Here is a 17,690-nt window from a genome sequence, read left to right on the forward strand (position 1 = left end):
CCACCGGTGTTGCAGCCCGTACCACTGCAGGCTATTCCACCTCCAGGCATGAGGCCACCTGTTAGAGGACCCCCACCTGCGGATTCAGGCTTTACTAGTCATTCAGTCACGGGAGTACCTTTCCAGTTCTCTTCCTATCCTGTCCCATATCATCAGTTTGAGGCTTGCCTTATGGAGCAGCGATTCCTACAGGGTCAGATCCAGGAGTTATTGCATATCATGCGTACCAGAGAGATAGGGAGTGGTGAGAGGCGACTTAGAGAGAGGCTCCAGGCGTTTCGTAGAACAGCCGCTGTGAGGATTGCTGAGGCTACACATGAGGACATCACCCCTGATTTCCTAGTCGAGTGGGCTAAGTGGGTTCTAGAGGAGCTTGAGGAGATAGGAGGTCCAGATTTGCCATGAGTCAGAGATTCAGAGATGGAGATGCTGAGAAGTGTTGTTATGGTTATGTAGTATGTACAATAGTGTGTAGTGTGTATCAGTAGACTTTTGAGTTGTATTTATAGACTAGCTATGATGACTAGTGAGTATGTTGTTGTACCCTTTTTGCTTTTACTTTCGAAGCGTCTTTACGCTTGTACTACCCTAAAACTTTTGATCTATATATATCAGTACCTTTTTCCTTTCCAGCACTATCATTTATTGTATTGCACCAGTTATACCCTGTGATACCATGTACCCTGTTTTCCATAACTGTTTATATTCTGTAAAGAAGCATGCAATTTACTTAGTTACAACTGTTTTCAAAAAGAGATATTCCTGTTTTACAAAACTTTTCTTTTATGCAAATATTTGATTTAAAAGCTAAATAAATTGATTGATTCTTTACAGAAAATGCCTCCTAAAAGAAATACCCGCACCAACACCAGAAATGAAGAAACCAACAACAACAACAATCAAGATGATACAAACCCGAATGTGAACCCAGGACCTATGGACCCAGCAGTAGCCCAGATTCTTCAAATCTTGGCCCAACAAACAGTTCACCTAGCACAACAACAACAAAGACAGACCAATCCCCGGGTAACCTTCAAAACTTTTCAGGCAATAAACCCACCAGAATTCAAGGGTTCCTTAGAGCCAATTGAAGCAAATGTTTGGTTAAAGGAAATAGAGAAGGCATTTGCCTTAGTGAAAGTGAAGGAGGAACAGAAGGTTGAGTTTGCAAGTTATTATCTGAAGAATGAAGCCACCTATTGGTGGGAGATGGTGAAGACATTGGAAGGTACGGATGTTATTACTTGGGAAAGGTTCAAGGAATTGTTTCTAGAAAAGTATTTTCCTCAGTTTGTTCAGGATCAAATGGAGCTGAAGTTTTTAGAGTTAAAGCAAGGGAATATGTCGGTAACAGATTATGAGGGGAAGTTTGAGGAATTGTCAAGGTATGTGCCGTCGTATGTTGATACTGATAGAAAGAAAGCTAAGAGATTCCAGCAAGGCTTGAAGCCATGGATCAGGGGGAAAGTAGCTATTTTTGAATTGGATACCTATGCCGGGGTTGTACAGAAAGCTATGATCGCAGAGACAGAGAGTGAGATGTTCCAGAAAGATAAGGAAAGCAAGAAATGGAAAGTTGAGGGAAGTGAGGGTCAGTCACAAACAGGGAAGTTTCCAAACTTCAAGAATGGCAAATTCCAGCCAGGAAGAAATTTTAATTTCAGAAGACAAAATGCAGGAGACGGAGGACAAGGCAATCGTCCATCTAATGTAAATCAGCCGAATCAGTTGAGATTAACTTTTCCAGATTGTCAAGTTTGTGGAAAGAAGCATGGAGGAGTTTGTAACAAGTTGAATGTGGTATGTTTTAAATGCAACCAGAAAGGGCACTATTCAAGGGAGTGCCGAAATCAGCCAGCAAATAAGGATCAGCCTATCCGGAATCCAGCAGTGAAGGTTCCAGCCATTGGATTTACATGTTTTAAATGTGGGAAGCCAGGACATATGGCCAGGGATTGCAAGACACCAGCCCCAGTCAGTAATGTATTGAGGATTATGGGATCTACCCCAACCGTGAATGAAACTCCAAGGGCTAGAGTTTTTGACATGTTAGTGAAGGATGCTATCCAGGATACGGATGTTGTGGCAGGTACGCTTAATGTGAATTCTTTATGTGCCAAAGTGTTAATAGATTCGGGAGCAACTCGATCGTTTGTTTCACAAGACTTTGTTAGTAAATTAAATTGTCCAGTTGAATGCTTAAATGAAATAATGACTGTGGAATTAGCAAATCAAGAACGTGTAACTGTGAACCAAGTTTGTGAAAATTGTGAGGTTGAGATTTCTGGTAGTAAGTTTTGTGTAGATTTGATACCATTTAAGTTAGGAGAATTTGATGTAATATTAGGGATGGATTGGTTATCTAAGCATGATGCTCAGATAGATTGTCAGAATAAGAAAGTAATGGTGAAAACGCTAGATGAAAGCATAGTAACGTTCAAAGGTCAGAAACAAGTAAAGAAGTTTTTAACAATGATTCAAGCCAAGAAGTTATTACGGCAAGGATGTGAGCATTTCGTAGCATATGTAATCGACAGGAGTCAGGAGCCAGCAAAACTTGAAGATATTCCAGTAGTGAATGAATTTCCAGACGTATTTCCCGACGAATTACCAGGACTTCCTCCAGATAGAGAAATTGAATTTGCGATCGACTTAGAACCTGGAACAGAACCGGTGTTCAAAGCCCCGTACAGAATGGCGCCTGTTGAGATGAAAGAGCTAGCAAGGCAATTGCAAGAATTGTTAGAGAAAGGAGTAATTAGACCCAGCGTATCCCCGTGGGGAGCCCCGGTATTATTTGTCAAGAAGAAAGATGGAAGCATGAGACTGTGCATTGACTATAGGGAGCTCAATAAGCTGACAATCAAAAACAAGTATCCGTTACCCAGAATCGATGATTTGTTTGACCAATTGAAGGGAGCCAAGTATTTCTCCAAAATTGATTTAAGATCGGGATATCATCAACTAAAGATCAAGCCAGAAGATATACCAAAGACAGCTTTCAGAACAAGGTATGGGCATTATGAATTTCTAGTGATGTCTTTTGGATTGACCAACGCCCCAGCAGCGTTTATGGACCTGATGAATAGAATTTTCAAAGAGTATTTGGATAAGTTTGTTATTGTGTTTATAGACGATATTTTAATCTATTCCAAGACAAAAGAGGATCATGCGGAACATGTGAAAACGGCTTTGGAGATTTTAAGGAAAAAGAAGTTATATGCTAAACTGTCGAAGTGTGAGTTTTGGCTACAGGAAGTTCAGTTCTTAGGACACATAGTCAGTAACGAAGGGATCAAAGTGGACCCGGCAAAGATCGAAGCAATTACGAATTGGGAGAGACCGAGAACACCCACTGAGGTAAGAAGTTTCCTAGGATTAGCGGGATATTATCGTCGATTTGTTCAGAATTTCTCAAGGATTGCCACATCATTAACAAAGCTTACACGAAAGAATGAAAAGTTTATATGGAACGACAAGTGCGAAGAAAGTTTTCAAGAATTGAAGCAGAGATTAATCACGGCACCTGTTTTGTCACTTCCAGACGATCAAGGGAATTTCGTAATTTATAGCGATGCTTCTCATAAAGGACTAGGATGTGTTCTTATGCAGCACGACAAGGTGGTTGCTTATGCGTCAAGACAATTGAAACCACACGAACAGAAATACCCTACTCATGACTTAGAGCTAGCAGCTATAGTTTTTGCTTTGAAAATTTGGAGACATTATTTGTATGGAGAAAAGTGTGAGATTTTCACGGATCACAAAAGTTTGAAATATATATTTACCCAGAAGGAACTTAATATGAGGCAAAGAAGATGGTTAGAATTGATCAAGGATTATGATTGCTCGATTAATTATCATCCCGGTAAGGCGAACGTTGTAGCAGATGCGTTAAGTCGGAAGGAAAGGTTAAATGTGTTATCTGTACCTGAAGAAATATATAAAGAATTTCAGAAATTAGAATTGGAGGTTAGAGTTTGCAAGCCTGAGGAAGCAAGAGTGTACAGTATGATTTTCCACCCGGAGTTATTGGAGAAAATAAAGAGATGCCAGAAAGAGGTAATGGATCAAGATATAAATAGTTTGGTAGGTGAGGAATTATGCACGCAATAAGATGATCAATGTATTCTTAGGTTTTCTTCAAGGGTTTGGATTCCACCAGTGACGGAGTTAAAGAATGAAATTTTACAAGAGGCACATAGTTCAAGATATTCCATCCATCCAGGGAGTACCAAAATGTATAAAGATTTAAAGAAGAATTATTGGTGGCCAAATATGAAGAGAGAAATTGCGGAATGGATTAGCAAATGTTATACCTGTCAGAGAGTTAAAGCAGAGCATCAGAGACCAAGCGGATTGCTACAGCCATTGGAGATTCCAGAATGGAAGTGGGAACATATTACCATGGATTTCATAGTTGGATTACCAAGGACAAGGGCTAATCATGATGCCATTTGGGTTATAGTGGATAGACTTACCAAGTCAGCTCATTTTCTGCCTATAAATGAAAGATTTTCGCTCGACAAGCTAGTCCATATGTACCTAAAAGAAATTGTAGTTCGGCATGGAGTTCCAGTGTCTATCGTATCTGATCGAGATCCAAGGTTTAATTCAAGATTTTGGAAGAGTTTTCAAGAATGTTTGGGAACAAAATTGAATATGAGTACGGCCTATCACCCGCAGACGGACGGCCAAAGTGAAAGAACAATCCAGACAATCGAGGACATGCTACGTGTTTGTGCTATTGATTTCAAAGGAAGTTGGGATGAGCATTTACCCCTGGTAGAATTTGCTTATAATAACAGTTATCACGCCAGCATTGGGATGCCACCTTATGAAGCCCTTTATGGACGCAAATGTAGATCTCCATTGTATTGGGACGAAGTAGGAGAACGCAAAATACTCGGACCTGAATTGGTACAGCAGACAAAGGAAGTTGTTGAACTTATCCAGAAAAGATTAATAGCCGCACAAAATCGTCAGAGGAGGTATGCAGACCAGTCAAGGAAAGACATGGAATTTGAAGAAGGGAGCTTGGTATTATTGAAAGTATCACCGTGGAAAGGACTAACGAGGTTTGGGAAGAAAGGGAAGCTAAGCCCAAGATATGTCGGACCTTTTGAGATCCTAAAGAGCGTTGGCAAAGTCGCTTACGAATTGGCGTTACCTCCGCACATGGAGCACATTCACAATATTTTTCATGTATCGATGCTCAAGAAATATAATCCAGACTCCAGGCATGTAATAGAATATGAGCCAATAGAGCTTCAGGCAGACTTATCATATGTAGAGAATCCAATAGAAATTTTAGAGGAAAGAGAGAAAATATTAAGAAATAAAGTGATAAAGTTAGTAAGAGTATTGTGGAGAAACCCAAAGGTTGAAGAGTCAACCTGGGAATTAGAAAGTGATATGAGAGAAAAGTACCCTCATTTGTTTTCTTAGGAGATTCTGAGGACAGAATCCTTTTAAGGGGGGAAGGATGTAATATCCGGGATATAACGTGTAATTATTTTTACTATTAAATAATTAATATGTGTGTTCAGTATCTATTCTGTGAGTTAATTGTTAAGTGATATATGTACTTGAATATTCAAAAATAATGTTAATTGAATATTTTAATTTTTATATGTCCAAAATAAAATATAGATAATTGTTATATCTTCCTAATTATTTTTATGTTGATTTATAGATTTATAAGAATCATATGAAATTTTTTAAAATCTTTTTTCGGGTAATTAAAATCTATTTTATAAAACGGGAACCAACCGACGTCAATCGTTGTTACGTTTTTGGAACCCGAAACTCTACCGAGAACTCCTTCCTAACCTAATTGTAATATTCCGAGCATTTTCCATGTTTCGACTTTTTCGATCCGGCGTACGGTTTGTCCTGCGCGGGTCCCGGCACAACATTTTCGATACAATATTCGTTTCGGTAAATTAATAAAACCCGTATTTTCGATAAACGGGAGCTTTTTATTAAACTATCCCAATTATCACTTCGTAGTACGTGTAACTGGGTGCTGAGACCAAGACCGCAGTACAAGTTGTACTGATTTGGATAATTATCCCGAAAACCGATACCGTTTGGATCAGTTTTTATAAATAAACGTACCATTTTATATCTGGAATGATCCAACGGGATACTAATTTTCCGTAATTATAAATAGCCTTTTACCGTATTTTATTTCGTATAAAAATCAATTGCAGACAGATAAATATATAATTTTACAGAGAAAAAAATCATATATTCATAAACCTTTCTGAGAATCAAACCAACTTTTGAAGGTGTTAGTGATCTTTGTTTGAAAAGCTCGAGTACTGGATTTGAAGGTCTTGAGAAGCTCTATCAGAATCTGTAATCCATACACCTGCAGAATCAAAGGTTGAATTTCTAAAAATTTAATTATTTTCGAATTTATTTTATTAAAAATATGAATTTTTGTTCGGATGATTGTTTGTATGATTTGATGATTGCATGTTGTAGAGCTTGTTTTCCTGATGATTTTCATATGTCATACGTCTGATTTGGAGTTCAATAACATGTTCAAATTTGAGTTTGATTTTCGAATTTTAAAATTAGGGTTTATAACCCGTATGAATGTTCTTAATTGAAATTTGGGGGTTTCTTATTCTGTGATAGATTGATGTTGTATTATAGTGGGTTGTGTTCTCTGTGAAATTTGCAATCCAGTCGTATAAGTTTCATGAACCAACGAGGTCTGTAGAGAAGGGAGTTGTGTTTTGAAGTTTTCCGATGTTCACCGGAAACTGGGAAATTTCACGGCCAAATTCCGGCCAACTCAGGGATTGTTAGGTTGTTTTGATTGCATGGTTGTGTTCCTGGTATTGTGTAGATGTGATCTGGAGCTTGTGGCAAAGTGAGGAGGCCGGAATCGTGTTCTCCGGCCACCCCTGTATTTTCCGGCGACTGACTGTAAAAATTGCAGTTTGGTCCCTGAACTTTTGAAAACGATGCAGTTTGGTCCCTGTAGTTTCCAGACTTTGCAAAAATAGGATTCCTGTTTTAAAAATGTTTAAAAATCATATTTCCCATTTATTTTTATTATAAAAATTCGTTTTTAATTTCTGAAAATTCTAAAAATTATTATTTTAATTCCGAAAATTATTTTTAATTCACAAATAAATCTGAATTAATTATTTAATTAATTTCAGTTAATTTTTAATTGATTAATTAGTCAATTAATTCGAAAATTAATTGATTAATTGATTTAATTAATTATTAATTGATTTTTAATTAATTATTTAATTAGATTTAATTATTAAAAATGATTTAAAAATTCTGAAAAATAGTTTTGAGCTTTAAAATATTATTCTAAATTATTTTCAAGGCTCGATAATTATTCTAAAATTGTTTCGGAGCCAGAATTGGCCAATCGAACCCTGTTTATTAACCCGAAATTGATCCAACGACCCGTTTTAATTCCGAAAAATGTTTTAAAAATTATTTTAAAATACCAGAAAGCCTATTTATGACCGAGACCTCTTTATAAATGATATGTCTTTGATTACGTGATGTATTATGTGTTATACGTGACTGGGTGTTTGACTATCAGTCTATATACTCGACATTTACTTGGTTATTGCATAGATTTCAATCCGTTAATCGGATTTGGGTAAAACGAAGGGTAGATAGAAGTGTGCGTTGAATAGAATCTTGTGAGTCGATAATTGATAGATGCTTATGATATGTGAGCAGAAGAGGCAAGGCGTAGGAAAGGGAAACAGATAGTTGAGGATTAAGACGATTGTGATTGGAAGCGCGTACAGAGTAGTAAGCTAATTCCAGGCAAGTGTTCTGAACTTTCTCGAGATATTGAAATTCTTGATAGTCTTGTTGACATTGCAAGTGCTTTGAAGCACGGAAACCGAAACCCTGATTTTAGTTATTGTTTTTGAGCCATGAACCATATTCTTTCTAAACCATTGATTATTGTAAACCCAAACTCGAACCTCAAGTATACGATACTATTTCATAAATACATACAAACAAAATCCCAAACACTGAACTGAATTACTTGTACATTCAACCATTGTATCCTATGCTTTGAGAGCCCAAATCTTTGAAACCCTGAAATATTGATTCTTTTGTTATCCAATTCTTTCATTAACCAGCATTTAAGCTTTTAAACTACTTTATTGATCCTTACAAAGATTGAAACCCTTTCATTATTAAACACTCATTGTTGTTAATGATTCTGGTTATTGTTTATTATTGCATATTCTGTTATTATGTTAGAATTGGATTGTTTTTATAAAATTGTGGACCAGATTCGTGGTCAGACCATATAATGGTCAAGTTAGGCCAATGTGTGCCTTGGATCCAGTAGTTAGAGCAATGCTGTGTGCCTTGCTCGGGGTTAGTGCGTGACTGATCAGCAGCCTAACCTTGGTTTTTAAATTAAAAGTATATTATCCAATTCTAAATCATAATCCAATGTTCACTTGATATCATAATCATAGTCACCTGATGATCATTATTCTCAGTTTTGTTATTGTGACTTGCTGAGCTAGTTAGCTCATTTGTGCGATGTTGTTTATATTCTTTCCAGTTAAAAAGGAACCAGTTGGTAGCGAGGATCCCCAGTCCAGCGTGAGAGCTAGGGGTTCAGGTTGAGGAAGTTGAGCTAGTAGACTTCTTTTGGGATAATTTAAGTTTGTAAAAGTTTGTAATAATGTTTGATACTCAGTGTGAGTTTGAAATAGTTGGGATTTGAACGGTTTGTAATATATTAGTGTGTTGGCTTGTGTGCATACTTTAACCTGTCGCGGTCCGTGGTGGTTGATAAGTAGGGTCACTGCATATATTATTATTATCTTTATTAATGTTATAAGCAGGTTATACTTAAGGTGTGTGTGTGGACTCCAAACTTCTGACCCGGGTTTGGAGGGCGCCACAGTTATCCCCCATATCTTCCTCCTGCATGTGATGGGGTGTATGCATCTGACGCCCCTGCTCGAAACTCTGTGCGGAGGTGTCATGCACCAACCAAGGGTCGAACCCCCTAGCCGGGGTCTGAAAAGAAAATCCCGAACCACTTGTCTCAGGTGGAACACTATAGGTAGGCTGTGGAAAAGCCTGAATGACATTACCATAATCACTCTGAGTAGAATGGCCCCAAGTGGATCCAGCAGCCCAAGCACTAGGAACAATATAAGGGCTCTCAGAAGTGTGGCCCATAGTAGATATGCCGAAATAAGGGCTCTGAGTACTGTGGCCGAAAGTAGATGTAGCAGCAGCATGACTCTGAGATATCTGCCCCCACGAGGAGCCCACAACATCATGGAGTTGGGAACTATGACCTCAAGTAGACATATGAGAGGATCCCTCTCCCTGAACATAGTGGTCCCAGGTAGGTTCAGTATGTCCATGCCCCGGGGAACTTTGCTCCCAACCTGATGCAGATGAGGTGTATAGAGAAGAACCCTCACCAACTGATGGGCGAGGCCAAGGCTCCCAACCATCCAAAGGAGCTACCGGAACATGAAGAGAAGCGGTACGTGGCCTACATGCATGAGCACTGCTAGTACGTGGGGTAGCAGGAGGTGGATGCGGGGGCCTCTGTGAAAGAGAAGTGAATCCTATGGCATCTAATATTCCATGTAAACCCTGAAGTGCCTCATCCACAGTAGCATCATCCTCAGCCACGCCCGAACCCCAAATCTGGTGGTAGGCAGCGGACAAGCCCTCAACCTGCATTGACAACATGTAAAAAGTGTAAACATAAACTCATATAAGGAAAAAAACGGAGGTAGTTTACTTAAGAATATAAATCTTACAGCCACGTGTAGGTATCCCTGCGACCCCTAGAAGCCTTGTTGGCCCCTCCACATCCTAGGGTTGATCATGAAACGCCTTGTGACTCTATCGAGCCACTGAGGATACTGAACTGCACACATAGGTCTCCGAGTGCGCCTGTAAGCTGGTGGCTGAAGCACTGCACTGTGGCATGAGTCCCACAGCTCACGCACCCTATCGAACTGCAAAGGCCATCCTCTCTGACCCCTATGGAAATAATCATGGCCTCCGAGCGGAGAGTCGGTAGGGACCTGCTGCAAGTAGCCAAACTGTCTAGTGACCCTATCAGTGTAGCACCACTCCACCCATGTCAAGTAAAAAAGGGGAGAAGGTGCACTCATAAGTGATAGCTCAAGCGCAGGGATGTCTCATGCCTCATCCGCGCAATCCTCGTAGGGCCTCCACCTGAAGGAATCTTCGGACATGGTATCTAGGTCATAGCGAATCCCACGCAACGAATGTGTCTGCACAGTCGTAGCATTCAATGGGACCATCCACCTAGAGCAAAATGTATTGTGTTAACGACATGGTTGCAACATTTGTGAACATCAAACAAATGAGTCATAATGTAGCATACCTAAGAGCACGGGGATGCTGCATCAAATAAACGTTTTGCTGCATCGGAGCTAAGGTTGTACAATGCTCATAGATCCAAACCTGTACAGATATAATATTAAGTATGAAGCATGGATCATGTATATAATAGTATGCATGAAGGTTGTAGTGTGGATATGTACCTGTAATAAATATATAATCTACAAAGCTCTGTCTTATATCCAATCCTGGAGGAGCACAAGTATCGGTAAAGATAAGCCAGACATGCACTGCCCCAGCTGTAAGTACTGATGTGTTCCACGTGCCGAACAAATAGGAGGAGGTTCAAAGGCATGCGGTAACCACTGTAATTCGACACAGTAGAGCCAATGAGCAGAAGCAAGTGCACACGTGTGTGGTACAGGAGCTCACGCTCGTAGTCATGACCAGCAAAATAGTGTAAACATGAACAATCACCAAACTGACAAACCAACCAACTAACCGTAATTTTACCCTTCTTTATGACATCCATATCTTGCTCTGGATCTAGGGCAACACCAAAAAGCTCATGGAGTAAAGATGCACCTACATCCCCTCCAATAGGTAGCACTGGATGCCCGACACTGCGCAGGCCCAATATGTAGTAAACATCCTCCAATGTCACAGTGGCCTCGCCAAAACAGAGATGGAAAGTATGAGTCTCCGGGCGCCAGTGATCAAAAAAAGCGGATATGAGCCCAGCATCATGTCTCATACTCCCGGTTAGCAGAACACCCATGAAACCAGCTTCTCTTATGGCATCGTGGATACGTTGTGGTAGGGGGTTCGCTCAATACAATCCCAGTATGTTTTGAAATTCGAACGTAGCCGTAAATGATCATCATTACCCTGCAAGTAAATGTCTAATTATGCATTTCAAATACGCATCAAGACTTTTGTAAATTATAACGGATATTGGGAAAAGAATGTGTAATGTGCCATCCCACACAAGCTGTGAACGATGTATGTTCTGTTGATTAAGTAAATCCCCTTCAATTGGTCCCGGGTTGATAAGTTGTCGTCCAGCCATTTAATCCTGTAAAAGAAAGGAACTTGCTATAAGGCATTGTAAAATCTAAAAAAAAGGGTAGCATTTCCGCTATATTATCACATTCCCAATCCAAAAAGCCAACCAACAAACTCAGTATAACAAGCCTGTCATCCAATGAATGTACAAACTAATTATTTTGGTGATAGCAATTAATATAAGCAAATAATTATTAATTACATTTAAGCAATTTATATATAATTGATTAACTACATTTTAGCAATTTATTAAATTTAACAGTAGGCATAATATAAGCAAATAATTATTAATTATTTGTAAACAGGTAATTAAATTTCAATCTTAAATTACAACAATTTCTAAAAATTAACATAATTGTACAAACTATAAGGCATAAAATTTCTAAAAATTGATCTAACCACTCATGCGTTTTAAATTAAAAAACCATATATAGGCATAATTATAACATAATTAAATTTCGAAATTTACAACCTAATTATAAGGCTTAATTTGGATTGCTATAAGGCAGAATTTCGAAATTTATAAACTAATTATAAGGCAGAATTTCGTTGCAATTATTGAAATAAACACAAAAAATTGTTGCAATTATTGAAATAAACAGAAAAAAATTCGGAAAAAAACTGTAATAACAGAGAAGAGAGAGAGAACCCAAGAACGCATGTTGCTGCTGCGGGAACCGGACGGTGAACGCCTGTTGTTGCGGGAACCGGGTGGTGAACGCCTGTTGCTGCGGAAATCTTTTGTTTCTCTCTTTTCTTTCCTACTCCAAGAACGCCGGTTGTCCATGCCTTCTCCCTTCTCCGGCGACTTTCTCTCTCTTCCATTTTTTCTCTTTCGTTTTTCCTTCTTGTTTCTTATCCGCTCCTATTTTTCTCTTCTTCCTATTTTTCTTTTGTTTGGCTAATAGAAAATATTCTTCTCCTAATACATTTATGTTTATAGAAATATTGTTTTCTCAAATTACGTTTCTATTACTTTCTTCCAAAAAGTATATTAAATTAGTTGGAACTAATATTATATTACTTTGTATTTATATTATTACTAAGTTAAAAAAATTATGTAATATTATTTAGTAAAATATTTTACTTAGTGATATATATTTTAATTTTTTTATTAATAATATAGTTATTAAAATTTATATTTTATTTAAAAATTATATTAAATTAGTTGGAACTAATAAGGTAATATTCGAAGTGTGAAAATGTGGTAGAGGGCTATGTTCGAGCCTTAATATGAAATTGATAAAAATATATTTGGTGTAATTTTTTTTGTTGTAGAGCCATGCAAGTCCAGTGTGCAATTGTTACGCGAGGGCTTGTTCTGCAAATTTCATAATTTATTCCCAGAAAATTATTCGGTGTAAAATTGTTTTGGTATAATTTTATTTACGTTGACGAGGCCTTAAATTAGATATGAATTAAATTGCTGAAAATGAATACTTAACTTGAAACACAATTCCATTACATAACATAAGGTACATAATAAAATACAGTTGAAAAACTGTGTCTGGTTCGATACATAATAATAACACGATACAGGAATAGAAAGGATACGATGCAGACATATAAATATTAGGAGCAGAAAATGTATGAACTGAATCATTCATCTGTATCGTTGGAGTCATCATCATCCACATTGAGGTTCCAGGTATGGGACGCGATGAATGCCTTCATTCTCTACAATTCCGTTGTTGACTCCTCGATTTTGCGCTGCAGCTCACGAAATTCTGCAGAGTGGGCTACATTCTCTCTAATAATTTCTTCCCTAAGGATTTCAATGAGAACTGCTGCACGGGGTTCAAGTGGCTCTTCGATCCAACATTCGTAAATGCAAGCACGGTCGGGACATTTGATAAACCGCCTGCCCGCGTCAATACCCTTCTAGTAGTGCGCTACAACATCTATTTTTCCGCAAAAACATAAATCCAAGTTTGGGAGTGAAGACATAATTACTTTATAGGAGTGTGACTTCATGAGTTTGTGACCTTGTATTTATAAGTGAATTGGTTAAGAAGACATAAGCTACTTTAAATGACAGTTCACGCAAAGTAATTATGACTTCATAAGTGTATTTATAATTACAGGATTCATAAAATACATTTTTAAATTCCCATAAGTAAAAAAAAATTAAAATATAAAATGGGAGAAAATAAGATAGCACATAATTCAAAGTCAATCATCGGACATATAATCGTCGGAAAGGTAGTTCTCATTTTGTAATACTCCGTGTTGCTCATCTTTTGTAAGCTCTCTCACAATGCCGCGGACAGAATCTCACGCCTGTTCATACATGTACTGACGACTCCTACGCAACAACATTCGGTTATTTTCCTTTCTAATACTTGTCACGGCCCTAATAACTTTTTTCCTAAATCCTGACCAAGTTGGACTATCCCCCGCTTGAGAATATATTGTAATAGAATGTCGACTTGGAACTCTTAGACCCGTAGAAAGCAGGGTATCTCTCAACCGGTCAGATTCTTCACGTCGATAAGCCAATTCGCGATATGCACCAGCAAAGTACTATTTAGCATCAATAACTCTAAGACTACGGTAATCATCATCTCTTTCTATGAGCATTCAGTTGCGATTTGTGTTAAAAGACATGCTATTGATAGTTATAATTTGTTTCACATCTGGATTAATAGGTTATATAAAAAAATCCTGATTTTCTGGTCATTCATTTTCATTCTGTATTCCTATCAGAAGTAACATGCATTCAGCATCAATTATTTAGAAGTAACTAGTCACTATACGAAATAATCTGCAGCACGTGAATGATGAATTATTAGCAATTTGAAAGTGTCATGAATAGTCTAATGCTTGGCTGCATTACTTTCATCAGTGACGTTTACTGTAGTAAGAAGATAAGGTATGGTGGATAGCCTGCAAAAAAATAGTGAAACAGTATTTGACATTACATAAAGTTATGCAACACTGTATCTCATTACTGGGAAGCATAAAGAGCTGTATCTTTGCACCTACTTTTATGTTATAAATAGAGTGTGTTATACCCCTTGTGATATTTAAATTCCAAGATATAGTAATAACAACATAATGCATTATACCCCTGGTGATATTCACCGAGAAATTGGTAGGAAATGGTTTTGTGATGACAATTTTAGGTACTCAATGGATCCAAATGAACATTACGCAGGAAGTTCAATAATCACGATGCAGAGGGAATGGGAATGGTGTGTTGGATGTCTCAACAGTTTTATGGGCCATTGTGTCCAGGAAGGAGTGCGAATACCAAAACAACGCGCCATACACATGCAGCGAGACACGCCTCATGAGCTGGAATTAGCATAATTTCGTGCTAGAGAGGAAGAGAATCGAATGAGGATACGCTTAAACCGTAAAGACCTACAAAGAAGAAGTAAGGAGTATGCTGAAGACGGCGACTTCCACACTGCAATGATGTATCATCATTTTGCTATAGGTCCTGATTATGTTTCTGATTGTTTTTTGTCTGACGATGAGTAAGACAATTACCTATGCCAAGTCAATTTGTAAGACATAATTATTAATCACGGACTCAAATAAAATTAAACAAAAAACATAGAAAATATAAGACAACATTTGCTTTTGTCGTCAATTTCAAGAATCTTATCTTCTCTTTCATATCTTCCAAATGGGACAAAAACAGTAGATTTCTCTTTATCAAAAATCCTATTGCAAATCTCCATTAGATTATATCAATAATGCATTCCTATCTAATTTCTCAAAATGTTTAGCTATCTCTAGCCTACAGCTTCTATTCCTATTTATATGTGTCCTCCTATATTGCATGTATTCAAAACATACTGCAATTCTAAGTTCCTAAATCTTTAGGAAAATAATATCGTTCATACTTGTAGAACACTCCTATGTCGAAAAAGGTATGTCATCATTACATGTATGTTTTTTTACATGTACAATCTTGACTTTGGTTTCCTAACTCTTAATGTTGTCTTCAACGCAGGGAGATGGAAGGCCACGTGAACGTCAATTTTTTTTGGGATGGAGTAGTTATTCGAGATGGTAGTAATATCAACTACTCTATCAATCCAAAAAAAATGATGTTTATTAGGTTTAGTACCACTTACGATGAGCTTAAAAGTGTCGTGTATAATTTAATGAACATTAGTTCGTATCAGTGGAATTTAAAATTGAGTTTGAAGTATCCATATCTTGGTCAGTACAACCTAGTTGAAGGTTTTTATCAAATGGATATTTTATGTGATGATGATGCTACACGCATGTTAAATGTTCCTTCCATGTTGCTAAACGTTCAAGGAGATATTTCTTTGTTCATCAACAGAAGAAATTGTTGTTGATGACCCGTACTCATTCCAGCATAATTTTGGGTCACAACCAATAACAACAACATACGGTGGTGATGTACAGCCACTGTGGTCAAATGTACTTTTTGATCAAGGTGTAGGGTATGGAGGGAGAAATACTCAACATGGTGGAGGGTCTGGTAGGGAGCTAGTGAACATGGTGGACGGTATGAAGGGGGTAGTAGTCAATATATTGGAGGGTATGGAGGGGGGAGTATACGATATGATGGAGGCTATGGAGGGGGGAGTAGTCAATATGGTGCAGGGTATTGAGGGGGAGTAATCAATATGGTGAGGGGTATGGAGGGGGGACTATTGAACATGGTGGAGGTTATGGAGGGTGGAGTAGTCAATATGGTGGAGGGTATGGAGGGGGGACTACTGAACATGGTAGAGGGTATGGAGGGGAAATCAATCAATACAGTGGCGGGTTTCAAGGGGGCCTAGTTATGAAAGTGATGTGGTGGGAAGAGGTTCAGGTCAACGGTTAGCCCTGCTGGCAGATGGAGTTGTAGCCAATTCATCAAGTGAGGAGAATTTTCACCTTCACGATGATGACGATGAGGAATCTTCTGCCACTGAAGATGGTGAAGGACATTCAGAGAGAAATGAAGAAATTTCCAATACATTTCCGGTAGTTGGAGAAGAACATCATGTTCCAAGGGTTCCATGGTTTCGCACAGAGCAATACACTCCACCAATCATAGATAACCCTAATGATATATATGCTGATTAATACCTCGACAAGGGGGAACTAGGTGACGGAATGTGTTATCGTGACAAAGCAAAGCCCTTGGGAGCAGTGAGGCGTGTACATATTAACACTGACCGTACATATAAAATTACAAGGAGTAACAAAGAACATCTCATTGTACAGTGCCAGGCTGAGGGGTATAATTGGAGGATGAGGGATGCTTTCATGCATGATTCCGGGTACTGGCGAATTAATGTTAATAGAGAGGAACACAAATGCATGGTCGATCAGCCGTTACAAGATTACAAGAAGTTATCTGCAAGGATGATTGCGCAGATTGTAAAACCACTTGTAAGTAAATCTTTAGCAAATGCCACTTATTAAGGCCGATTTTTTTTTGACATTTACTGTTTTATGTGAAACAGGTAATAGATACACCAGAAATTCCCATTAAAACCATTATCCCGCTGATCAACAACGAGCACAACCACATAGTGGGGTACAAGAAAGCGTGGAGAGGGAAGCAAATAGCAATTGAGGAAGTGTATGGCAGTTGCGCTACAACATACCAAACTCTACCCATATTCCTGGAAGCCATTATGAAGACAAATCCTGGAACCATTGCTGAGATCGATGTTGTCCCTCATGCTAAGGAGCGGGGCACGTCCGTCTGCAAGCGGATTTTTTGGTCTTTAAAGTCAATGATGGACGGGTGGCAACATGCATGTCCTGTGATTTCAATAGATGGGACATTCTTTAAAGGAAGATATAGGGGCAAACTGCTTATTGCTATGGGTGTTGATTCGAACAACCACACGTTCCCTCTCTGTTATGGCTTGGTTGATGAGGAGACGTACGAGAACTGGTCTTGGTTTTTGCAGCATCTTCGAAGACATGTCTGTCGACAATGGACCGGCGTCTGCATCATTTCTAACCGTGTAGCCAGCATTATCTCCGCCCTACGAGACCCTCAAAACGGTTTTGCTGAGCCACTCAGCATCCATAGGTTCTGTCTCCTCCATATAAGAAGTAACTTTTAGAGTCATCACCCATGTGGTGAACTAAAAAAATTAATGTGGAAAGCTGGAAGAACCACACAAGTCTCAAAGCACGACGCATATATGTCAAGGATTGGTGAAATTTCCCCCACCGCCCTACAATATCTTGCTACAATACCCGTGGAGAGGTGGACACTTTCCCACGATAGTGGTGTTCGCTACAGTCAAACAACCACAAACATGCTTGAG

General features: G+C 38.5%; 1 protein-coding gene across 1 annotated transcript; it reads left to right on the forward strand.

Moving 5' to 3' along the window:
* Window positions 1-16,515: 16,515 nt before the first annotated feature.
* Window positions 16,516-17,483, forward strand: LOC141674858 (uncharacterized). The gene is made up of 2 exons (XM_074481561.1): window positions 16,516-16,794; window positions 16,869-17,483. The coding sequence occupies exons 1-2, from the start codon at window positions 16,516-16,518 to the stop codon at window positions 17,481-17,483; spliced, it is 894 nt and encodes a 297-aa protein (XP_074337662.1).
* The last annotated feature ends 207 nt before the right edge of the window (window positions 17,484-17,690 follow it).

This window comes from Apium graveolens, chromosome 7 (assembly GCF_009905375.1).
Source record: "Apium graveolens cultivar Ventura chromosome 7, ASM990537v1, whole genome shotgun sequence".
NCBI lineage: Eukaryota > Viridiplantae > Streptophyta > Magnoliopsida > Apiales > Apiaceae > Apium > Apium graveolens.

Excerpts from the sequence above, each read along its gene's own strand:
- LOC141674858 (XM_074481561.1), top strand. The coding sequence starts at position 16,516 with ATGTGTTATCGTGACAAAGCAAAGCCCTTGGGAGCAGTGAGGCGTGTA. Across the intron at positions 16,795-16,868 it reads CGCAGATTGTAAAACCACTT|GTAATAGATACACCAGAAAT; the intron begins GTAAGTAAATCT and ends TATGTGAAACAG.